Here is a 26470-nt window from a genome sequence, read left to right on the forward strand (position 1 = left end):
CTCCTTTTTATTTTTTCCCATATGTCAGGAAAACCACTCTATAATTTAGGGTTCAAAAATGTTCTTTTTAATGAGTTACAGTAGCTCAGAAGATGCAAAAATACTGTTAATACTGTAGATACTTGCACATCTTGGGGCAATCAGTTGAGTAAACCATTTTCAGCTATCTATTTGAAGACTTTTTCAAAAATTGTCCTACTTCATGGATGTAATATACTGAAATAGTGTTCAACTTTGACTAAAACTGACACAATCCATATTGAGACAATATCTTGAATGTTTTCAAAACATCATCCAGCAAAAATATTTTAAGGTCTTTTCCTTTGATATTTTGCTTGTAATAACCACATTATCAGGGGGGTTTGGCCATGGTAGTCCATTCTTTGATTACATTCTGTATAGATTACTGCAACACCCTTTATGTGGGGTTCCCATTGAAGACTGTTTGGAAGCTTCAGTTGGTCCAATGGGTGGCACCTAGATTACTCACTGGAGCGAGGTACAGTGAGAACACAACCCCCCTGTAACACCAGCTCTACTGGTTGCCAGTCTGCTACTGAGCACAATTCAAAGTCCTGGGTTTAGTCTATAAAGCCCTAAACGGTTCCAATCCAGCTTACCTGTCCGAATGTATCTCCATCTATGAACCACCTTGGAGATTAAGATCATCTGGGGAGGACCTGTTCTCGGTCCCACCTCCTTTGTAAGTTCGACTGGCGGGGGATGAGAGACAGGGCCTTCTCAGTGATGGCTCCTCGGCTCTAATTTCTCCCCAATGAAATTAGATCAGTGCCCTCCCTCCTGGCCTTCAGAAAAAGGGTAAAGACTTGACTATGAGACCAAGCCTTTGGGCAGTGAGCAGTACAAGGAATTATCATTAATTATGTGAAATAGATAATATATTTGGAACAGCCTGGACTACGATAGTTGGATTATATGATTTAAATTGTTTATATTGATGTTTTTAATTCCAAGTTTTAATGTTAAATGAGGTCATTTTTTATGATTTAAGTGATAATTATATGTTATCATTGTGTTAGGTTTTTGTATGTATGGCATTGAATTTTGCTGTAATTATGTTGGGAACTGCTTTGAGTCCCCCACTGGGGTGAGAAAAGCGATATATAAGTGAAGTAAGTAAATAAATAAAACTCATTAGATATTCATCATTGCCATATTTAGAAACAACATTACACAAGTAACATTCTCTTAGATTAGGCCATGGGACCGTGATTGTGGCGCATAGTCTTGTTTTTTATGCTAGCCACCCAGTTATCTTTGCAAAACCCACAAGCAAGGTATGACATGACCACCTCTGATCTCCTACCATCAGAGAACTTTTTTTTTGCTTCTCTTCTCTCTCGATGTAGCACTTTGTCTTTGCTTCCTACTCAATTTTTGTTTGAACAATTTGTAAACATTCTGTATTTTGATAGAAATTGGGTTTTTTAGCACTTCAAAATCCCAGAAGGTGGAGCTTTCAAATCAGGAAGCCTCTCTTTTGAATTGTGCTGCCCTCTAAAGTCTAAAATCCATTAGAGATCTTTCGACAAAACAGGCTCTGCTGGCTTTAGTCTTCCCATCTGGGGATGATAATAATGCTGACATTCTTTATGGGATTATCAAAATGCCTTGAATATTCCAGAGTGTTATATTAATGTTAAGTATTGTGCATTCAGTTATAGTCATAGTACTTGAGAACAGCTAAAGCCCAGAACTTGGCAATATTACCTTTCAAACTTCAGTGGCCATGCTGTCTTGGCAATTCTTGAAGCTGTAGCTGCAGAGAGATATTCAAAGAGGAGGGTGGGGGAGTAGCCTAGATATTTTGACTTATATCCTAGATGTGCTACTTACTTACATAACAACTAACTTATAGTTGTATGGCTAAAAAGCATGAGTGATCTTTTGTCCTGTTGACTGCTACTCCTTCCCACAAGTGATCTCTGGTGTTTCAGGATCCTTGTTGCAATTCATCATGCTAGATATCTCTTAAGGGATAAGAGGTGGGGACACTAGTCTGCTGGGCCCTGACTGACAAGAGAGCAAGACCTCGCATTGGCTCTGCCTGAAAAGTCAGGACTTACAATCTCAGTATACGGTATTTCCTACACTATTGAATATGTAGGACTCAATAACACAACCAGTTATGAATATGTAAATCTTTTTTTATTTCCTTCCCCACTGCATAGACAAAAATAAAAAGGAAGACAATTTTGTAGCATAACTTGTGCCTTGCAAATAAACAGTCCCTAGGAGAGAATGCTTCTGGAACTTGGTCATACAGCCCGAAAAACTTACAGCAATCCAGTGATTCTGGCCATGAAAACTTTTGACGATACATAGTCCCTAGTTCCATTCTGAGATCTATTAACATGACTAGTGATTGGAAATATCTCTGCCCAGAGGCTCATCTATACTTGTCCCTTATTGCAAGGTCTTCTTAGAAAAAGGAACTTTGTTTCCACCCCATGCAGTGCTGGGGAGGGGTCCAGCTGGGTCAAGACCTCTTTGGCCTTGCAGAATTGTCATCTTGCCATCCCTATGGTACTAGATTTCACTGTGCCCAAAGTGCAAGGCTGCTCCAGATTTTCAGCCAAACTCCAGTGCATGTCCCAACTTTCCTTAACGTGGAGCTAAAGTGGATTAACTTGGTTTCCCCTGCAATAAGGACAAGGAGTCCCTAAACATCTTGAAGACAGCCAGGAGCATCCACACAGTGAATCTATTAAATCCCTTTGTAGACAGTGTATTTATTTTGAGTTTGACAATCTGACCTGGTAAAAGGCAGCTTCCACTGTTCCTATATGGTTGCATGGCTGCCAGTCAGCTCTTGCTGCTCTAAATTACTGAGAAGAACCAGCTTTATGAAACAAGCCCTTAGATCTAAATAAAGCAGCTGGTGGTGCAATGGTAGGAAAACCTATATATTATTTTTTTCCCCAATTTGAGTTGAAATGTACTTCTCACCATGTGGAAAATGAATGTTCTGCTTTGCAAATGACTTCATGCTAAATAACAGCTTGAAGCACGTAGTAGTCACTTGCTTTAGTTTCCTGTTGTTGTTTGTTGGTGCCGATGTTATAATAGTGTGTTTCCCTTGTTTGCTCTTGCCTGGTCTCAGTGATGTCGGTAATTAATATGGATTATTTGGTAATTATTTAATTCGCCATCTGTTTGTTTTGGCACCTGGGTGACTAGGATGCAAAGGAAATAAAAGCATTCCACTGTGTGAGCAAAAACATATTTTGACTTGGGTTTGGTTGGCCCCCAAACCTGTGTCTTGTGAGCTGGGTTGGAAAAAAAAGTTACGTCTATGTAGAAAATCAGTGAATAATAAACTGAAACTATAATATCCTTTTCCTTTTTTAATGTTGTGATAGAAGCTGTTTAGACTACGAAATATGAAACTTGATCATTTCCTTTGCTGCCCATTTATTATAACTCGGGACTTGAACAATACTTCCTTTACTCACACACTCCAACTGTCTCAGTTTGACAGGAACATTCCCAGTTAAACCTCTGTTTTATCATCTTTTCAACAGCTTTTAAGATGTCCTACTTTCTCTCTTCTCTTCTTATTTATCCCTTTTGTGTCCATATTATTTTTCTTGTTGCAAACTCAATACAATGTGTGAAAGTTCTCAAGTATAACACATCGGAGAGGAAAGCAGAGGAGTGTGTGAAGTCTTTTCCTTCCCAGTAGGCTCAGACAAAATCAAACTGCTGCACCTTCTTCCAGCTTATTCATGATTAAAAGCTTTTGCTATCTTGACCACACTTGGGTGTTGCTTGACTATATTTGTCCAATTTTTCATTTGTGAAATGCCATTAATTCTGTGGATAAAAATGGGTCTCAAACAGAGGGCAGCTACTTCAGGAAGGCAAGTGGCTCTGACATTGTCCTAAAAATATAAAAATTAAAAATGGCAATTTTCTTTGTAACTATTCAAAAAATATCAGGGAAAGTAAGGATCTCTATTTCAAAGCTATCCATAGTTTTCCTAAATGCCTGTTCAGCTCAGCCTTTTAAAAATACACCTCATACTTTGTTCTCTTGAGAGAATGATGAAGGGAAATCATATGGCTTATAGACAAAAATTATTGGACAGTAAGAACCTATAAAGCTAAAGAGAACATTATCTAAGCCTAAAGTAAGTGCCGATACAATTTCTTTACAAGGTCTTGGATACATTTCTTCGAGTGCTTTTAGGAATGGAGTGACCAATTCCCTCGGTTGCAATGAAAGTAAGATTTACCTTATAAAAATGGCTATAAATGAGAATCGTGTGGTCCTATAGACATTGCTAGACTGCAACTCCCAGCAGCCTTAGAAAACATTACCAGTACAATTTTGTTTAATGATGTTGTGCATGAAACAAATTTTGTGTACACCAAACATATGATGCTGCAGGACTTTAGACTATATATTAAGTAGTATGAAATCTTGTCTGTATGATATTTACTCCAGAAGCAGTCTAGCCATTGACCAATTCTCAGTATTTAATAAAGGTTGAACATCATTTATTTGAAAATCCAAAACACTACAAAATCTGGAATTGTCTGCTTGTATTTCTGAGAGAGTGACACTTTTGCTTTTTATTTATTTTATTTTATTTAAGTAGACATACATTTGCAAGTATTTGTTGGATACAGTGCAATACTTTCTATCTATTAATGTTCTATTATCATTTATCTGATAACATGTTTCCATTAAGGGGTCACAGTCTACTATCTAAATAATACATATAAAGATATCATAGACTCTTACTTTACATCCGCTTCTTCCTTGTCTACAATCTTATAGGATCCTTTATATACATTTTTAGTTTAACTTTACATTAAGGTGTTGAATCATTGGTTGCCATTCATTAACAAAGTTGTCTAATAGTTCTCCTCTTAATAATACTGTTATTTTGTCCATTATCAGCATATCTGTAATATATTTTTCCCACTCTTCCCCACTCTGGGGTTTTCCAATATCTAGCATATACTATTTGAGCTGCCACTGTTGTGTAAAACAATTTTTTTCCAAATTTTCTTTCTAATTCTTGCTTTTTGATCATTCAATCTACACTAACTTTGTTTCATGCACATTATTAAAATATTGTATAAAATTATTTTCAGGCTCTGTGTATAAGCTGTTTATGAAATATAAATGTATTCTGTGTTTAGACTTCGGGCTCTATCCTCAAGGTATATCATTATGTATATTGACTGGCTGCCCTGGCACGAGAAATAAATTATGTATATCTAAGAATGGGTATTCCAAAATTCACCTCTCCCCCTGCCATAACCAAAACACTTCTGGTTTCAAGCATTTTGGATAAAAGATTGTCAACCTGTATCTATTTCTTACCCACTTCACTCTGACTCAGGGAGCAACAGATTAAAATACAGCAACAAAAAGACACACAGAACAGTTAAAGACACAAACACCAATTAAAAATGTGTACCCCCAGGCCGTTTTAGAAGGACATTTTTTAGAACAGGACATAATTGGAAATGATTTCCTGTTTACTTCCTCTTCTACATGGATGAGGATTAAGGTTGCCAGTTTAGAACTGCTGCATGTCCTCAACTTTCTGAGCTACAACCTAAAATCTAGACACAACCCCAGATGAGTTCATGAAGACCTATACATTACGTATTAACCACAGTTACAAACACACATGCACAAAAGGGGAGAAATGGGGGAAATGTTTGTATTTGTATGGAAATTAAGACTGTATTCTTAAAGTGAAATGAGGGTTGTTCTTTCTCACCTATCTGGCATAAAGAACATTTAATATAGCCAGACAGTGGATACAGAACAGAGTGGAAGGCAAGCCTAGTACCACAGCAGCATGGAGCGAAGCAGAAAGCTGGCTAAGTAATTACATAGACTTCTGTGCAGTGTCTTTGCAAGTAGCAGCAAGAAATAAATTAATCCTTGTAAATTGTAATAAACAATTTACCTAGCTGATCTGGAGATTTGCTCAGAATGCTTTCCTCTTGCCTGGGGTTTAGCTGCCAAAAACTGGGGACTTGGTTCCTTCATAGAATCAAAGAGTTGGAAGAGACCTCATGGGCCATCCAGTCCAACCCCCTGCCAAGAAACAGGAATATCGCATTCAAATCACCCCTGACAGATGGCCATCCAACCTCTGTTTAAAAGCTTCCAAAGAAGGAGCCTCCACCACACTCTGGGGCAGAGAGTTCCACTGGTGAACGGCTCTCACAGTCAGGAAGTTCTTTCTCATGTTCAGATGGAATCTCCTCTCTTGTAGTTTGAAGCCATTGTTCCGCGTCCTAGTCTCCAAGGAAGCAGAAAACAATCTTGCTCCCTCCTCCCTGTGGCTTCCTCTCACATATTTATACATGGCTATCATATCTCCTCTCAGCCTTCTCTTCTTCAGGCTAAACATGCCCAGCTCATTAAGCCACTCCTCATAGGGCTTGTTCTCCAGACCCTTTATCATTTTAGTCACCCTCCTCTGGACACATTCCAGCTTGTCAATATCTCTCTTGAATTGTGGTGCCCAGAATTGGAGACAATATTCCACTGTGGTCTAACTAAAGCAGAATAGAGGGGTAGCATTACTGCTTCATCTCATCTAAAGATAAGCTATTGAAAACTGGAGACTTGGGGCCCAGCCCTGAGACCTGGCATCACTAATGGGGATTGCCTAGCATTCCAAATGCACTGCAACTCCCACATTCTTTACCGTAGGCTATTCTGACAAAAGCTGATGGGAGTTGTAGTCCAACAACATATGAAGGCCTACACAATTCCTACCCATTTTGTATGATTGTGTCAGCCCATTGTTCCAATACACACTCAAGACACAATACATATCGCCTTAATCTAGTGTGCTCTAATATTATTTTTTATTTCAAATCATTGGATTTTACTGTTAAAAGCCACAGATAAATAAAGCCTTGCTTGCCTTTAGCTCATTCAACTGTATTGGTATTGGTGTACATGCGAAAGCCAAGATCTGTCCGTTAAAGGAACTATTGGTAGGGAATGTATTTTAGTTTTTATTTGATCTCCATTCAAAATCTCATTGTTAAAGCAATTACAGAATGCCTTGCTATAATTAGTATGGCTGCCTGAATGTCTGCCGTGAGCTACGTTACCACCAAAATTGCTGGCACTGGGTATATTTAGACATAGATGTTATTGTTCCTGCTGATGAAAAGGTTTTTCCCCCTTTTCTTTTATGGGTTTAAAATATGTTTTTCTTATACAGGAGCAAAACACACCAGTCATATTAATCTCACTAACTTTTTGTATTCTTTTATTTTGTAATTTATATCTTTTGGGTTTTTTGCAGGTAATAGAAGACAATACAGGCGTCCGCAGGGTGGTGGTTACACCACAGTCTCCAGAATGTTACCCTCCCAGCTATCCTTCTGCCATTTCTCCAACTCACCACTTACCACCGTACCTTACCCATCACCCCCATTTTATTCACAACTCTCATACGGCCTTCTATCCACCTGTTACTGGGCCTGGAGATATGCCACCCCAATTTTTCCCTCAGCATCATCTCCCCACCACAATCTATGGAGAGCAAGGTGAGTTCAATGGGCTTCCAAAAGAGAGTCTGTGAAATCAAATGTTTTCTCTCCCTAGTTGCCAAGGATTTTATGGAACATGGATTAAGTGATGGAGCTTTCACAAATATTGTATATATGTGCTGAACTTTTGATGTAGAGTGGGATATATAATACACCTTTTGACACAAAACTTTCTGCTGCCTCACTCTTTTGACACTTTGAAATTAAAGATAGATTCCATTAATTTGATGAGGGGTTTGCTCTATTGTCAGTTTTTGCAAGAAAATGTTATTTTAGCTTTATCATATATTCAATACTTACACACACACACACACACACACACACACATGCACACACACACACATATACTATATATGAGAATATGAGAGAGGGAGAGAGTTATTTATTCCAGTTTCTAGTAGCACTCTGATCTCCATCCCATCAGATAATTGAGACCTGTATTTGCAATATTTGCAACAACAAAAAAATAAAATTATTAGAATTATTTTTTATTCCCAAACCCATGAGTGAAAAATAAATATGCAAGGAAAATACTGAAATAGTTCCATTGTTGGCTTGGCTCTCAATCCAGATTTTGAAGGAATGCAGGAAAGGGACCTAAAACAACAAAAAAATGCAATATTTTCCTGGGCCCCAACAAGTATGCTGCTGCTCTAAGGTCAGGTCATCTTAGGACAGAAGCCACAACAGCATTGTTAGAAGTAGTCACAGTGCAAGAGGCCTGAAAAGAGGGAGGAATGAAATAAGATATGAAATCTCAGTCTTCCTTCTGGAAATGTTCTGCTACACAGAACTCTGGAGCTCAAGGAGTTTTGCATGTTGTGTGAGGAACCTAGAATTAGGCTGAGCTAGTTATTTTGGGGTTGCCTCTTTTCTCTGCTCCTGTTAACAAAAAGAGTAAAGAAGTAGCAGAGATGGTGTCCTAGATGTTCCTTCTGGACTCCTTGGTCATTTCTCCATTTTGAAGGACAGAACTGTACATGAAACACATGCATTGGCTTGTAAGCTTTCCTCATCAGCTGTAAAGCATGGCAATTGGCTGGGAATGATGAGAGCTGGCTCCAGGTTATAGAAACCTAGAATATACTCAAATAATTGTGCTTCTTTAGTTCAGATAAAAATGCTGTAGGAGAAGGTTGAGTAATACTTTTGCCTCAATCAGCTGTCTGAGAGAAGGGCAAGATTTTTATGGATAACTGAGCTGCAGTGCAAATATTTGAGCCATGGCATTATATATCAAACTAGCCATCCCCTGCCACATGTTGCTGTGGCCCAGTCTGGTGATCTGGAAAATAGAGCAATAAGGAAGTGTTGGTTTCTAATATATGTAATTTCTTTATGCTTGTGGGTAAACAGTATTTCTTGTTGTTTATTTGTCAATGTGGATGTGGAGTGTCTGATTTGCCCACTCTGGAACACATAACATATCATTATCCTTCTTTAGGGGTCCCTTTCAAATCTATGACACTGTATCTGTCATATATATACGTGTGTGTGAATTTTATCTATATGGCTGGATGGGTCTTTGTCAGGAGGGCTCTGATTATGTTTTTTGCCCTGGTGAAGGGGGTTGGACTGGATAGCCTTAAGGCAGCATTTCTCAACCTAGGGGTGAGGACCCCTGGGGGGGTTGCAAGGGGGTGTCTGAAGGGTCACCAAAGACCACCAGAAAACACAGTATTTTGTTGGTCATGGGGGTTCTGTGTGGGAAGATTGGCCCAATTCTGTTGTTGGTGGGGTTCAGAAAGCTCTTTTATTGTAGGTGAACTATAAACCCCAGGAACTCCAACTCCCAAATGTCAAGGTCTATTTCCCCAAACTCCATCTGAGTTCATATTTGGGCATATGGAGTATTCCGGCCAATTTTGGTCTAGATCAGTGATTCTCAACCTGTGGGTCCCCAGATGTTTTGGCCTTCAACTCCCAGAAATCCTAACAGCTGGTAAACCATCTGGGATTTCTGGGAGTTGTGGGCCAAAACACCTAGGGACCCACAGGTTGTTCATTGCTTATCACTGTTCATTGTTCATTGCTCTCTGGATGTAGGTGAACCACAACTCCAAAACTCAAGGTCAGTGCCCACCAAACCCTTCTAGTGGTTTCTGTTGGTCATGGGAGTCCTGTGTGCCATGTTTGGGTCAATTCCATTGGTGGAATTCAGAATGCTCTTTGTAGGTGAACTATAAATCCCAGCAACTACAACTCCCAAATGACAAAATCAATTTTTTGAGTGATGGTCACTTCTTGGGTTAGTAGGTGTCTTGCAGCCAAATTTGATGGCAGTTAGTCGAGCAGTTTTAGAGTTATGATGTCACTCAAAATGAACAGAGCATTTATAGATAAATACTGTAGATAGATAGATAGATAGATAGATAGATAGATAGACAGACAGACAGACAGACAGATATAATCTTTTCACTATTTCACTGGATAAAATGCTAAAACCTAAAGGTAGATAATTGTTGGATAGTCTTATTTTTAGGAATGTTGGAAAATATAGCAGGGATAACATTTCTTGTAAGTTTTGTACACTTAAGAAAGTCCCATCCATTCACTGAGGATAAAATTGAATGGTCTAAACTAGTTGGAAGTAGATTTGAATCACATACTTCAAAGAAAATCAGAATAAGTACAAATATGATATTGGGAAATACTTTCCTCATAGGTCTTTAGTGAAAGACTGTATATGCAGCTCTCAAGGATAGTTCGCTTCCAAGGCATACCTCTGTTGATCCACTTCTCTGGCATTTTTATTTATGCTCTATTTGACTTCGTCCAGTCATGAGCAGACTAGTGAGGCAAACGTGATCTGACAATCTTTGCCCTGCAGACAAGGGTCAGAATCAAAAACAAATATGAGTCTCTAATGAATGGACATGAATCACCTTTCTTTAAAAAAATGGAGAAAACAATTTCTGCACTTGTTGTCTTTGCTTGAGCCCGGATCCAGGAAAAGAATGTGGGATGGGTCATACCAAAAGCAGTGATCTTTTGAGGCCAATATTTCATTCCCTCAATAAATAAACTTAAATGTAAAGAAGAGTGAAAGAACTTTGTTTTATCTGAACAGGAGCTTTAAACATCTTTCCCAACCTTGAATGGAACTTTTGTTTTGTCTATAAGCATTTGGAACAGAGTGATATCAAAAATATTTTTTGGAGGGAGGGAATGACTGTGTCAGAAGTATTTCTTTTAAAAAGATCAACTGAGATAAATACTTCCTTTTGATTGTTTTGGGGAAAGTCAAGGTGATGTGAACCTTGCACTGTGACTCTTGGAGACCAGGGTTCAAATCCCCACTCAATCATCAGGATTTGAACATTGGTCATGGAGATTTGAACCCTGGTGACTAGTCTCTTAGTCTTAGAATGGTGAACCTCCTCTGAATAAATCTTTCCAAAGAAACTCAGTAATAGGATCACCTTAAATTGAAGTCAACTTGAAGGCACACAATATCAGCAATTGCTACGGGTTACTCACTATCTCTTAGCCTCACCTATTACTATTGCTATTACTGTAATATTTCTTTGTGTCTTAAAATTTGCCAAAACTGGACATCCTGTGTAGGGATTTTTGATTATTACAATGCATGAGGGAGGAAGACTGCAAAAGCTTCCATGAATTCATTGGAGGAAAAATGGGATATAGTCATCTTTCTCCCACAGTGCACCAAGTAGAGCGCCTCTTTCAGGGTGAGGGATTAATTTCGTTTCAGAGAAGTTTTTGTATTCTGCATTCCAGTGATGGCTAGGATCAAAGGTAAAAAGATAGGATCATAAATGTTTTAACGTTCAAGAACTCAGCTTTAGGAGAAGCAATTCAACATTTTAAAAAGTGGTAAGTAACTTGTACAAAAACTAGGAAAAGTGCCCCGTGCCACTATTGCACAAGGCCAGGAAACTGTCCAGCATGGGGCATGAATATCTGAGGATCTTGGAGAGGACTGAATTTGAACTCCAAATAGAGACCAAATTCAACCACAGAACATGAGGTTTCCCATCCCTGATGGATATGTGTGTGGCATCCATGTGAATGTAGGGGCAAGAGCATGTTGTCAATCCAGTTGTTTTGTCATTGTGCATTCAACTATTTTGTCATGTGTGCGGAAAAAATAAGCAGAATCAAAATGATTTTTTGTCATTGGCACAAAGGACGTAATAATCATAGTAATAACAACAACAGCAACATATAAAATTAAAAATAATTTAAATAGTAACAAAATTGAACTGCAAAGGCTCTGGCATAAACCAGTACAGGTGGTCCCAGTGGTCATTGGCGCACTGGGTGCCGTGCCAAAGCTCTCAGCTGGCATTTGGAAACAATAAATGCCAACAAAATCACGATCTGTCAACTGCAAAAGGCCACCTTACTTGGATCTGCGCTCATCATTCAAAAATACATCACACGGTCGTAGACGCTTGGGAAGTGTTTGACTTGTGATTTTTTTGATAAGAAATCCAGCATATAGGTCTCATTTGCTGTGACATACTGTGCTTTTATGTCAGTAGTAACAACTTTAATTTTGTACCACACCTCCATCTCCCAAAAGTGACTCGGGGAGAAGCCCAAACAACCTGATTAAAATATAGCACATTAAAATATATAATGGCATCATAAAACAGAATAAAACAACAGCATTATAACACAAATATAAAAGCAAACGTCAACCAACAACCAATGAGATCTGCGATAACTATTAGTTTCTAGGTATGAGTGGGCAGACTGGTGCCAAAACAATTGTGTGGATAGGGCTGATGGATAAAGTGCAGCCATGTATCAATGGATGCAGCCAAATATGAGTAACTGGTCATACCAAAAGAAGAAAGCTTATTTATTAAATTTATTTTAGTTCATTTTTTGTCATGAAAGATGTTTTTAAAAGGCAGCATAACTAAAGCAGCCTCCCTCGTCCTCTCAACACCATTAACATCCCCTTGTACTGAAGTGGATATTCCATGTCAGTGCATGTTCTGAGAGGAAAAATGGCAGAACATCTGTTGTGGTGACCTGCAGTTCTTGGCTGCACTTGCTTGGCAGAACATTTTCAAATTAAGGGATTGCCAATTCCTTCTTTTTCTTAAATGGGCTAGATTATCAGAATTGCATCATGCTGCAAAACCTTAATTGTGGCCATCTGACTGTCTAGATCTCCTGTTTATGTTGTGTTGGAAAACCTGAGATGAAAAATAGTTGAGGTTACAGCAGATGTTTACCAGCTCTACAAATAACTTCTTGGTTGTTGTTATTACATTGTATATAAAACTGAGAACCTGTAGACCAGGGTTGGACAAAGTTCCACTCTCCAGATGTTCCAGGAGCCTTGGCCAATGCAGTCTACTGTGAGAAAGGCTAGGAACTGCAGTCCAGCAACATCTGGAGGGATGCACTTTGCCCACTCCTGCTGGAGACACTAGACTTGCTGCATCTATTTGAAATGGTACCACTGCAGTGGTATTCAAGGCAACTGTGTTAAAATTCAAAGATTTGCACTTGCCCTGTCAGATCTAAACTACTGCTAGTAGATGAATAAATAACTAAATCAGCACCAGGCTGATTTAGTTGGATAAAAATGAGGCACCTTCTGTCTTGGACTCACACCCTTTTCTCTTCTGACATAGAGGAGGAGATTAGAAGCTTTCACTTCTGTTTGGGTAAACCATGTTTAAAATAGCTGAACTCCACAGGATGGTTAATAATAACTGTACCTAATGGAAATAAGCCAACTTCATAAACTACAATTTGAAGGTGGCTGGCTTCCACTAACGATTGCTATGATTATCCACAATTTAGTGTTCAAATGACATGTCAATGCAAAACAAAAGTGAAAATTTCTGAACTCATTGAAGCTTTACCAGAGCTAGCTTAGGGATTGCAAGAGTCCATCGTTAGCTGCAATCTATTTGTGTCATGATAAAGTATGGTTTACTGCAAGAATAGGGATCAAGGGGAAACCAGACCTATGGGAGAGACTGGGCTCTTCCCAAACCACTACAGGTGCTCCCAGGCTGGATAAATAAATGGCCACTCAAAGAAATGTAGGGCTCCTAGATTTTGTCAAAAGTGGATTTCTGGACACTCTTAGTTTTGTTTGGGATTTGAGCATCCTACGGAAACTCACGAGAACTAAATATTGGACCCTTGAAACATACTTGAATGTAGCCTTGGTAGGCATTTCTACAGCATATGAATGCTACTGAAACTGATACTAGAAAATGAGCTGTGTCTCTTTCTTTCCTCTCCTTCCAGAAATCATATATGGAATGTCCAGTTACATAACCAGGGAAGATCAATACAGCAAACCACAGCACAAGAAAATTAAGGACAGACAGATTGATCGTCAAAACCGTTTAAATAGCCCTCCTTCATCCATCTACAAGAGCCATCTGGGAAACTGCACAACAGTATACAATGGTACCATCAAGGCTTATAATGGAGCAGCAAATGGGGGGGGCGGCGGCGGCGGAATTGGAGGAGGTGGAATGCCAGCTATGAAAAAAACAGAACGCAGAGCAAGAAGCAGCCCCAAATCAAATGAGCAGGATGCACATGGTAAAGTCCAAGAAACCTTTTTGATTTTGTTTCTGAGATTTCATAATATGTTTATTTTTAAAAATGTATTAGTTGATAATATAAATAGGGTGAAGGGTTCCAGATTCCATGTTCATGCATGGAATCCAGAATGAATCAACTGACACATGAACTATCATTGAGTGTTCCTATTTTTTAATTTGCAGTTGGGAGGAAATATTTGCATATTAAACTACTCTCCTTTAGCACTGTTTTGTACCTAGAGCATGGTTCTCAACCTGTGAGTCTCGAGATGTTTTGGCCTTCAACTCCCAGAAATCCTAACAGCTGGTAAACTGGCTGGGATTTCTGGGAGTTGTAGGTCAAAATACCTGGGGATTCACAGTTTGAGAACCACTAACCTGGAGCATCAACCCATCAGAAAACAGAAAACATGGAGACTATAAAAAGTTTTTATAGTCTCCATGTATTTTTCACATCATAGCAAAAATGTGCGTTATGTTAATGTCTAACATTTCAAGTTTAAATATCTTGGATACCAGCAAAAATGCAGTTGTCCAAAACAATCCTTGTATTCTGTCGACTGCTTGTGTTAAAAATAGTTCCTTCAGGCTCCAATCTGACACTTTCTTACTTTGGTATAAGCTCCATTAAACCCAGTGAGTCATACTTCTCCAAAGACATGTATAGGGTTACCTAGCTGAAATAGCTCTTAAAAGTATCCTAGATAATTTTCCTATGTCACATGAAGTTACATTTTGTGCCCATATGATTATTTTGCAGTAACACAAAACGTGTTCCGAAATAAGGTTGCTAGTATTCATGAAGTAATGTCCAGTTACCGCACAAACTCAGCTGTCTGGTATAACTTGGATTCTGTTCATGTTGTGTGGTGGCTGAAGTTTGCCTTGGAAGTAATATCCCTTGAAAGTCTCATCAACTTGTTTCTACAGATGATTGTACAGTCTGTGTGCCCTCCAAACTTGAGCCAATTTGGATACTAGGAAAGTAATTCAAGCAGTGTGTGGATTCTTTTTATTTATTTATTTACAGTATTTATATTCCACTCTTCTCATCCCAAAGGGGACTCAGGGCGGATCACAGAATGCATACACAGCAAACATCTAATGCCATTAAACCAGTGGTTCCCAACCATTTTTGACCAGGGACTACTTTGACCAAGGACTACTCTCCAACATTAGTACCAAAAGGGTTACAAAACAGTTTTGGGTCAACTTTAGATTCGGTTTGGTTATTTGGGGTGCTGATTCAAAAAAATTGCATTGGATAGATCATATCAGCTCTAGTTTCTGATACAGAACATATGCCATCCAGTAGTCTCCATCTGCTCACCCACAGAAAACCATATTTAATAATCTAGAGCTGATGCGGTCTAGCCAAGGGAGCGAAGCTGGTCAGCGACAGGGAAGGAGTGGTAGGTGGTGCAAAAAGAGTGGAAATATATATATAAAAAAATACATAAAGTGGAAGGAGGCTTGTGGACCAGATTTTTGTCCTCACAGCCCACAGGTTAAGGACCACTGCATTAAACAGACAGGACAGATAACAGATAGAACTATTATGTTGTCCTGGAGGTTATGCTCGATTCCAGCCACAGTGGGGGTACTGTCGCTCCATCCTCTATGACAAAGAGCCCATAACTTCCTTCTTCCTTTGATCACCGGAATTTTCTGGTTTTTGTCTTATGGTGCCACACAGCTCACAGCTGTTTTTGAGCTGCTTAGGTGAACGGTAAGCTGGGCTGAAGGTCAGGTGTTCACCCGGGCTTTGAACTGCCAACCTTTTGATTGGTAAGATGTATTGCTGCTGGTGATTAACCCCAGGTCAGGGTTGCATTGATAAAGCATAAACATTTTATTTATGCAAATTCCTGATTGAACCAGTAATTAAATAATGCCCTCTGACCCATTTCTTCATGTGGTAAGATACCTGTGCTTCTCAACCGTGATATTCTCTTGCAGTAAAAAAAAAAAAAAAAGAGGAAGGAGGAGAAAAAAAGAGGGGAAAAACTTGGCAGCACGTTTATGAGTAATTAATTTCTATTTTTGCAAGATTTTATTTGAATACAGTATGAAGTATCTCTTGAGGGTCTACATTAGGGCTGGCTCACTTGAGCATGGGATGCAGCTAATTCTACATCCAAATCTTCCTGGACTAACCACTCACCCAGTTGACTGACAGCATTACACGTGCTGGATTGCTTTAAGCTATGTATTCTGGATGATGGGATAAAATCAGAGACAGCTGACATGATGATATATTATAGCCTAAACTCCTCTGTGTACATGTTGGGCTACACACGCCCATTTCATCACCTTCCAGGTTTGCGCCCACTTCACCATCAGACGTGTTGAAAGAGAATACCTGAAGGTGATCTGGCAACTACAGTACAGCTTCCTTTTCTCTAGACACAACAGAGCATTTGCTTCAGCTGTGCATTTAAAAGTGATTCAAGGTATCAAGAGGAAAGGAGGATTGTAGGCTGATTTGCTTAACCCAGCCAGTTTTAAGCATGAATTTTAAACTCATGTTCTGTGTTTTAATCTCTGTCCTGTGTATTTAATATGTATTTTATAGAAATCCATTTTAATATGCATCTTTTATAGAACTACATTTTAATGTTTGTGTGTTTTGAGTGTGCTGTGACCCGTCATGAGGAGGGGTGGGTAGAAAATAAAATTATTATTATTATTATTATTATTATTATTATTATTTTCTTTCTTAAACTTAGTTCTCCACAAATCCACGAGGATGGGCTTCAGAAGAGATCTATCACGTGTGCAAAGTTGGGGGTTCTTTATTTTTTAAAAAAATATCATATCCAATAAAATGAGGCCAACAGTGGTTCCAGTTGCAGACATGCAATATAGTTTAATAATTAATTCCATAGAATCATGCGATTTGTAGTTACTTAAATTTCTCTGCTTTAGTGATGTAATTATGTAGCTTTTGTACTATAGTATATTTATTTATTTACAGCATTTATATTCCGCCCTTCTCACCACAAAGGGCACTCAAGGCAGAACACATACACAGCAAACAATCCATACCATTAAACAGACAGGACAGACAACAGATAGAGGCATATGTCAGCATTTTTCCCAACTTAGGCACCATGGAGGTTGTGCTCAATTCTGGCCACAGGAGGATGCTGTCACTCCATCCTCCGCATTTTCTAATATTTCTTTTTTATAGTGCCATAAAATACCTCCCCACTTAAGCGGTGCCTAACTTCTCTACTCACAGCTGTTTTCGAACTACTTAAGTGGATAGTGAGCTAGGCTGAAGGTCAGGTGTTTACCCCGACCTGAGCTTCGAACTGCCAACTTTTCAATTGATGTGATCTATTGCTGCTTGTGGTTAACCGGCTGTGCTAAAGCCTGGCACAGCTATTCATTACTATAGTTCAGGGAAGTGTTTCAAAGATATATTCTCAGCCAACTATAGATCCCAGAATTCAGTGGGGTTGATTCATGGCTGTTACCATAACTATTAAACTGGTATAACCATGTAGTGCTTTTATATTTCAAATGGCATTTCACCCAGGTTTTTGGATGGCCGCATCTATGCTAGAAAGTTAAATAGATTTCATTATCATTCTTTCCTCTTAGAAACTCTTCAAGCACAATTCCCTTCAAGTATGTTGTGTAACATTGTGTTCTATCTATAATTTACAAATTCAGGTAGCAGCTGGTAACTGCTGTGAGTCAATATAGAGAGTACTAGATTAGAAAGACAAAGGATGCCATTAATAAACACCCTATTGCTAAATATAGCAAGCTACTTATTCAGATAATATAATCTGCTACAGTATAGATATGGGAGTGCTGCTAACATAGAGACTGGAGATGCATGTGTGTCATGCAGAATAAGAGCAAAAAATAGGGTTTCTACAATCCTCTAGCAGCTCATGGCCATGGTATCCTGGGAGCAGAATACTGTGAGTTGTAGTTTCAAGCTCAGCAAGTTAGAGAATGTCTCTGCAGGCTTGTATACTAAATCTGTCTTCCCTTTCTGATTTAGTAGCTTCAGTGGCATCCATTAAATTGCCCACCTGTCCCTGGATTAACAATACCTCCTTTTGTTTCTTAATGGTGATGGCTCCTGTCAGTAAGGTCCTCTATATCAGAACTACAAAGCTTCTCTCTTTCATGCCTCCTCCTCCTCCCCTACTTGAAATGTTTGGGCAACTCTATTGAACCTAGCTTATAATTTCTAATGCTGAAGATTCAAGTTGAAGAATGAAAGCATTTTCTTTTATTGTTACTTTCTCTACTAGCTGACAAGGAAGCATAACTGTGCTCTTTCTCTTTGAATGAGCGTGGTACTTCAGCATCCATGTCCTTTGCTTCCACACTGTGGATGCATCTGTGAAGCTGCCTTTTGAAATTTGTTGATAATGAATTGACATTAGCAAACTTTACCTTGACTCTGTTGGTAGTTACTTACCATTTCAAACTTCACATTTCTGTCAATAAGTATGGATTCAGTTGTTGTGCATGTTCCTTCAAGTTGCCTGTTGACCTGTGGCAATTCTATGAATTTCATAGGGTTGTCTTATGTAAGAAATACTCAGAGCTGGTTTTTCTCAGTTCTTTCTTCTGAAATATAGTCTACAGCACCTGGTATTCATTGTCAGTTTCACATCCAAGTACTAACCAGGGCTGACCTTAGATCAGATGGGATCTGGTGGCTTTAGAGCAGTGGTTACCAACCTTTGGTCCTCCAGGTGTTTTGGACTTCGAGAAATCCCAGCCAGCTTAATGGCCATTAGGAGCTGTGGGAGCTGAAGGACAAAAAACCTGGAAGAGGATCAAAGGGCGGGAATCACTGCTTTAGAGTATTTGTCCCCATGGGTTCCCTTAGACTGCATAAAATAGCAACCCATATTTCTATGTGTGTTCCAGACAAATAGAAGTTATGTATGGCACCACCAACTATTCATGGATGCCATTTGGGGCCAGCTGAAAATATATTGCTGACTGAGACAAAGGGTGAGATGGCTGCCCCCACTCCATTCCATTTACAGAGGCAAGCTTGCACCAAGAGTTGAATCTTACTTCAACAATGGCATAGGAACCTCAAATATTGCTGAGCAGCTAGCTAGTTGAGAAGGACAGAATAAGCTGTGTGTAATGGCAAGGGGTTAGGAAAGATGGCTCATGTGGTTTATTCTAGCTCTTGTGCTTCTATGATTCCATTTTTTGTCCTTCAGAGGAAAGGAATAGCTTTCACTTCTAGCATCTCTAACTGGAGGCAGTTGCCTTGCTCTTCCAACAACATTGTATCTCTATTGTATCTCTGTCAGAGCCCATAGGTACTTATGGAGTCACAGGATATAGAACATAGCTTGAGTTCTGACTAGAAATGGATGTTCCATCATAACTGGATACCAGCTTGATATATGTAGGTGGTTGAAATATTTACCATTTTTGATACAAGTTTAATACATATTCTGAAATACCAAATATGTCTTCCTTTCTTCTTTTTTTGAGTAAGAAATTGAATAGGGCTGTTGATGCTAGGGCGATTTGGAGATCTCCCATTCATAGGGTAGCCATAACTCAGAGTCACTTTGATGGCAGTTAACAACAAAAATAATCTTCACCTTTGATTATGATCAAGTGTTCATTCCACTCTACCTGATGGAAGTGTCTTGTTTGTTCAGCTATTCACTATTTAGAAGACGTGGACCTTTTATTCTGCCCTGGCTCTCATTCTTAACTATTACACAGCTACATTTTCTGGGACGTTTCATAGGCCACACAGCTGTGAAGCTTGAGCACAACTAGAAAATGCCAAGAAATGGAGTGAAGTCAGGTCCCTGGAACATTCGTTGGGTCAGCCAGGGGAGTGCTTTTGAGTTAAAACTGCACAAAGGAAAAGACAGAAGACAGTCCAGAAAACTTTAAGCAACTTGGTGTATGTTTAAGTGAGTGGATGCTCCCCCTCCCATACATTTAAGTCCCTTCCAAATGTGGCTCAGAAACTGAACAGGCTGGCAATTTGAATCTGGGTTATGAAAAGTGTGGTTCTAGGTCAAATGACAGAAGAAGGAAACTCATAAAAGTCTTCAACTTTGTAACTTGAATTCTCCATAAACTCTGGAGGGGGAAATGGAAAGGAATTTTCCACTGGAGGCTAAGAATATGCATTTTCCAAAGCCATAGAGGCCCTTCCCAGAAGGACTAGAGCCAAGAGCACCAGAAAAAGAAAGCTTGAAAAGGCCTCTTGTGTGCTGACTGTCTTTCACTCAGATTGACTTTATATGTTCTGCGCCTGCACCTGACAAGCTTCTTCCCAGGATTTTGGAAGAAGTTATTGGAGAAACCTCATTAAAACACAAAGCTGTTTTTTATTTTGTGACCTGGATAGGGAAGGGGAGGTGGCTGTGGTTACGCAAAAGAAGATAACTCTCAGGATATCACAATAATTGAAAACAGATTGGGCATTTCTTATCCACTATCTCAAGTTCCAAAATATTCCAAAAACCCAAAATTGTATGCATGGGTGGCTGAGATAGTGACACTTTTGCTTTCTGGTGGTTAAGGAAACTGGTTTATTTTTTAAAAAAGGTTTATGTAACAATTATGAGAATCTGGGCATTTGGGGTGGCAGGGAATAATTGATTAGGGGCCATTTAGTCTGTGTTCTAATCTGTTCAGAAATCTGTAGCTAGAGCATATTTGTCAAGTCTCTTTTTAGTGACTTCCAATACTTTAAAGGAGTGGCACTTTGAGTAGGATTTAATGTCCTCTGAAATTTGTGAGTATTAGGTTGGGGCAAGAGTAGGTAAAGTGCAGTCTGTGGGTTGCAGACAGCTCCAAAAATAAAGTAAAACATCTTTTTCCAAAATTACCCAAAGTGTTCTCTGTGTGGTGTATCGTAATGGCATCATTTTCTCACCATTTTTTGCAGTTTATTTTCGTTGGTGCTTTCTAAGAGGAACAGGATATTTAGGCCATATTTTGCTGGAGCTTTGGGCCAATTTACATCTAGGAAGACCCTTTTTGAAATAGGACTTTTAATCACTTTATTACATTTTTAAAAAGCCAAAAATGGCCCAGATACTCCAAAATTTGATTAAAATCCCACCACTCTCCAGCCCAATATCCCATAGAGAATGTTTGGGGGCAGTATGAGTGTGACTATCCAAGATTTCCTCAGGGGCTAATATTTATTTATTATTTATTTGAAACATTTATATTCCACCCATCTCACCCTGCAGGGGACTCAGGATGGAGCACAACATATATACAGCAAACATGCGATGCCAGGACATAAAACCATATATATATATACACAAACATTAAAATCACTTATATCCACTTTAAAATCAATTGCTTAAAAACCATCTCAGAACACCATTCTATTATTGCCTCATTGCAGTGCCCCAAAGGCTTGGTCCCACAGCCAGGCCTTCATCATCCTTCTGAAGGACAGGAGGGAGGGGGCTGATCTAATATTGCCAGGGAGGGAGTTCCATAGCCTATGGGCAATGACTGAGAAGGACCTATCTCATGTCCCCGCCAACTGTGCCTGTGATTGTGGTGGGACTGAGAGCAGGGCCTTCCCAGAAGATCTTAGTCTTCATGGTGGTTTGTAAAGAGAGACGCGTTCGGACAAGTAAACTGGGCTGGGGTTAGGGTTTTGTATGCCAAAGCCAGCACTTTGAATTGTGCCGGGTAGCAAACAGGCAGCCAGTGGAGCTGACAAAACATGGGAGTTGTGTGCTCCCTGTATGCTGCCGCAGTTATTAACATGGCTGCCTCTTGTAGGACTATTGGAAGCTTCTGAAAGGTAAGCCCACGTAGAGTGTGTTGCAGTAGTTTATCCTGGATGTAACAAGAATGTGGACCACCGTGGCCAAGTCTGACTTCCCAAGGTATGGGCGTAGCTGGCACACAAGTTTTAATTGTGCGAAAGCCCCCCTAGCCACCGCTACAACCTGAGGTTCCAGGCTCAGCGATGAGTCCAAGGTGCAAACCTGCACCTACAGCCTCCAAGCTTGTATAGTTGTCTTGGGTTAGAGGAAATCAGCTAACTGTGATTGATCAAAAATATAACCCTAGTAGCCATGATTAAGCATACATTATTACAATAAATGTCACCTAACATTAAAATATTTTGTAATGTGCTCAGTCACAAATCTTTGAAGTCCTTCATTTCTAAGTGATGTAGAAGGTTGATTCTGAAATACTATCCATGACTGTGGCCAATCCATCTTCTCATTGCAGAGCACTTTTCCTCAGTTACAGCCTTCCAAAAATATACACCAAATCACAAAACAAACCTGCTGCAATTAAAATAAGCGTATAACTTTTTTTGTAAATCATATCAGTCCAAGCCAGAGAGATCTCTCACAAATTCTTCACATTTCAGAATGCAAGATGTATCCGTCACTGTTTCAAATATCCTGGGGTGAAAATATATTTTAAGAGATAAAATACAGGAGATATTAGTCTTTTGAATGCAAATTCATTGAAGTAAAATGTGTGGTTTGTTAAAAGGAAAAGCAAACAAACAGTGTTTGGTATTTGTAGATGAGGTCCACAGTTTAGCTGACATGTGTATGAAATGGCAGCTGGCAGCCTCCATCTGGATCTCCAAAGCAATCTGGTGAGCCAGCTTCTGCGATGTGATTTTGGCAGGCACATTGCTGTCAAACAACAACAGTCTTGTTGCCACACAAGCTGCTGAGGAATGGTGCTTCAGGATCCCTGTACATAGCTGGTGCTGAAATTCCCTGGGACTGGATTCTGCTTGCAGCATAAGAAGGAATTTGAACTGAGAAGCAGTGCAGGGATGAGGCTAGCTCTCTCGGCTACAGCTGGAGCTTTGGAAATGAATTGTGACATGTATCAGACTCTTCCATGTGGTTGATCTTTTGCACAGTGAACGTGCTATCCAGTTAATGCAGAAATCTCTCTTCCCACAGCTGGTGCACCTGTTGTAAGGAAATTGCATTTGTCCAGTATGGTGGGCTAATGTAATTTCCCCATCCAAATGGTATGTTTGTACCAATAGGGCAGTATCAATTTGGACATTTGTGATCTATATTTTTTATATATTTGTGATCTATATTTTTTATTTCTGCTATTTTAAGGCTTAGCATTTATGCTGTGGTAGTATTATATTGTGTCAGCTTTCAGGAAACCTTTTCAACATTTTAATTTCAGTATTATTTGTTCTTTCAGATGTATCTGTTTTAACGTTTGTAAGGTGTGTTGATACCTAGAGGTTGGGAGAAATCCTAGATATTAAGAAAATAAAGAAAATAATAATATAGTAGACCCACACATTTTACAGTGGATCTGCTATGAAACCATCTGCACAATACAATTTTCGCATAATCTAAAACCCTACTTTTCTTATCTGAAGTCAAAGATGCCTTGGTCTTCCAGCCAAGGAATATCACAGAATCACTCTGGAGGACCAAATGAAGCCTAGAGAAATGTCATTTGTAGGCCTCCGTTGCAATTCTGTGGTCAAACTCTGGCAAAACTTCTTGCTAATCATCATTTTCACACTTTCTCTGAATCTAATCCTATTTTATGTGTGACTCTGAGTTCTGTAATGTTCTTGGGGGCATTATGTCTCTCCTAGGACCTCTTCACAAGGGCCATTTTTGCCCCGTTTTGTCACTTTTAATGGAGGCAAGGATGGGACCAGCTGTGCACCATGAGATGACCATGGGAGGCCTCACCCATATTCCTCCCAAAGTAGAGAAGTGCCAAAAGGCACTTCCGCCTCCACTACATGTAGGGAAGTGTAGTTTGGGTAGCTCCAATGGAACCGCCTACACTTTCCTCCCCTTTTTGCACTGTGGTGGCAGAAAAGGAGATGGGGCAACACATGTTGCAGTCCTTTCTGCCATCTGATGAGGGGAAGGAAAGAGTGCCAAAGCACCCTCTCCCATCCCCTCTATGTGATTAAGGGAGGAGGGAGGGTACACAGGGCGCCACAAGCTGCCCCATGTGCCTTCCTTTTCGCCAGCAATTGCTGGCACAAAGGCATGACCCAAAAAAGCCATGTGAGGAGGTCCCTAGTTCTTATCCTGATTCTATCTTAAGTAACTGTTTTAGATGCACAGCCTCCAGTGTCAACCCTGATCATAAGTAATAATATTCATTTTATAGAATTAATTTTGCCCTACTAAGTTTATCAAAAGTATGTATTGATTCTGGCAAAGTTCAAGCCACGTTTGTGACATTTAGATAGGTTTATACTCTGGCTTTCATTTTCCAGCCCGAATGATTTTTCAGATACTTGTGTATCAGTAGTAACATGCAATTCTTCCAGCTGGCACATGGAAGAATTGCAAAAGTTAGGTAGCTGTGCTTTTACTTCATAGCAACACTCTTCCAAGGACAGAGATCTAATCTGTTCCCTTTGGCCATTCTGTTCAGATGAGGAAGTAATTTCTTTTTTGATAAAAGTTAAGTTACAGTACTACATACATTGACCCATAGATAAGTTTTTTTTAGTAGATATTTTGACTGAAATATCTAGATTTATACATGAGTATATAAGGAAATTCCAGCAAAATGTCTCACTGCAAAACAGTTTCTAGTTCCCGTCAGCTTGTTGCAGCCCTAATGACACTATATTTGGAACAGGCTTACAGTTCATTTGTGTTCATCTATCTGTCCTTCTTTTGACTATGTAGATTTCACAAAAATTACTGGTTGGTCTTCCTTCATTTTTAAAAAATCCTTGTAAAGTTTCATGTGAGAGATTGAGCTAAGGTAGCCTAAAGGCTTCAGAGAGCACTCTGAAGCTCTCTTGTGTTGATTGAGAACTTCTTAGTCAACATTTTCTGTCCTTATCATAAGGGAAGAAGTCAATGCATGACACCAGTTGGCCTCTGTGCAGGGATAATGGCAAGGGACACCATCTTGTATCTTCCTTCCACAAGCAAAATGTTTTCATCTGTCTCTCACTCTTGGGGAAATGGTGTTGCTGGACAAGGACATTGTTAATGAAATGTAGAAGGGAGAAGAAAATGCATTTGCTGGCTGAGAAGACCTTGAATGTTTGGAGTGGTAGGGAAGGGTGTAGAAAGGAAGAGATTTCCCAGTAGTGAATAAATCACTGGCCTACTATATAAGTGGAGGACTTTTATTTAATAGCTTAAAGATGCATCATCATTTCAGGCTGGAGCTCCTCTCTGTGACAGTTGATGCTTGGCCAAGGGTGTGTTTTTGTGTTTCTTTCCAAAAAGTTTAGTCTGTGATAAAACAGCTGAGCTTACAAACAGAAACATCCAAGAAACTGCTGCCTGAGGCAGAAATTCCAAAAGGCAGGCCCTTTGCCATGGCATTTAAAATTTACTAGTAAACTAAAAAGAAAATTGACACACAGCTTCACCTCTGAGTATTCCTTGCAGAAGAAAACACTTTTGAAATTAATTGGATTGCCCTAAGTCATCAGGTGGCTTGAAGGCACATACACATAGGCATAACTTGTCATATAATTATATTTCCAAAACTCTTAACTAATAGGACCAGCTTTGGGTACTATTATATTGTTGGGCAGAGGCCAGAAGGGGGTGCTAGAGAAAGAATAGTCCATTTTAGAGGGGGGAGTTGAAGGAGGAAAACCATTTCCCCCTTTTTTCTGGTTATTCCCTCTCCCCCTTCCCATGTCATACATAAGGGTTATTTCCACAATGGTGACATAGAATCATAGAATCATAGAATCTAGTTGGAAGAGACCTCATGGGCCATCCAGTCCAACCCCCTGCCAAGAAGCAGGAATATTGCGTTCAAATCACCCCTGACAGATGGCCATCCAGCCTCTGTTTAAAAGCTTCCAAAGAAGGAGCCTCCACCACACTCCGGGGCAGAGAGTTCCACTGCTGAACGGCTCTCACAGTCAGGAAGTTCTTCCTCATGTTCAGATGGAAATCTCCTTTCTTGTAGTTTGAAGCCATTGTTCCTTGTCCTAATCTCCATGGAAGCAGTAAACAAGCTTGCTCCCTCCTCCCTGTGGCTTCCTCTCACATAGGTGGGAAAATCACAGGAAAAGAGGGGGGAATGGTTTTACTCCTTCAATCCCCCCACCACCCGGTAAAATGGACTATCCTTATAATAACTTCATTTTTGTATCCCACCATCATCTCCCCGAAGGAACTCGGGGCAGCTTACATGGGGACTAGTCCGGTCAAACACAGATTAAAACATTAAAGCATAGAACAACAAAATTTATAAAAGCAACATCGTAAACAACATAAAATAACATCAACAACAGCCAATAGCCTGACAAAATAATTAAATACTAAACTCGGACAGGCAGGTGCTTGTGCAATAAAGTTGTATGGGCAGAGAAGTTGGAAAAAGTGCAGGAGCCAGAT

The 26470-nt window shown here is 39.6% G+C and overlaps 1 protein-coding gene across 2 annotated transcripts in view; it reads left to right on the forward strand.

Moving 5' to 3' along the window:
* Window positions 1-26470, forward strand: part of FNDC3B (fibronectin type III domain containing 3B) — a 332684-nt gene that overhangs the window by 182477 nt on the left and 123737 nt on the right. For both annotated transcript variants that reach the window (XM_067466047.1, XM_060767521.2), the window contains 2 exons: window positions 7320-7563; window positions 13813-14115. In XM_067466047.1, coding sequence (XP_067322148.1) covers window positions 7320-7563; window positions 13813-14115 — 547 coding nt within the window. The remainder of the gene's footprint in view (window positions 1-7319; window positions 7564-13812; window positions 14116-26470) is intronic.

The sequence above is a fragment of the Anolis sagrei genome, chromosome 3 (genome assembly GCF_037176765.1).
Source record: "Anolis sagrei isolate rAnoSag1 chromosome 3, rAnoSag1.mat, whole genome shotgun sequence".
In the NCBI taxonomy this organism is placed as follows: Eukaryota; Metazoa; Chordata; class Lepidosauria; order Squamata; family Dactyloidae; genus Anolis; species Anolis sagrei.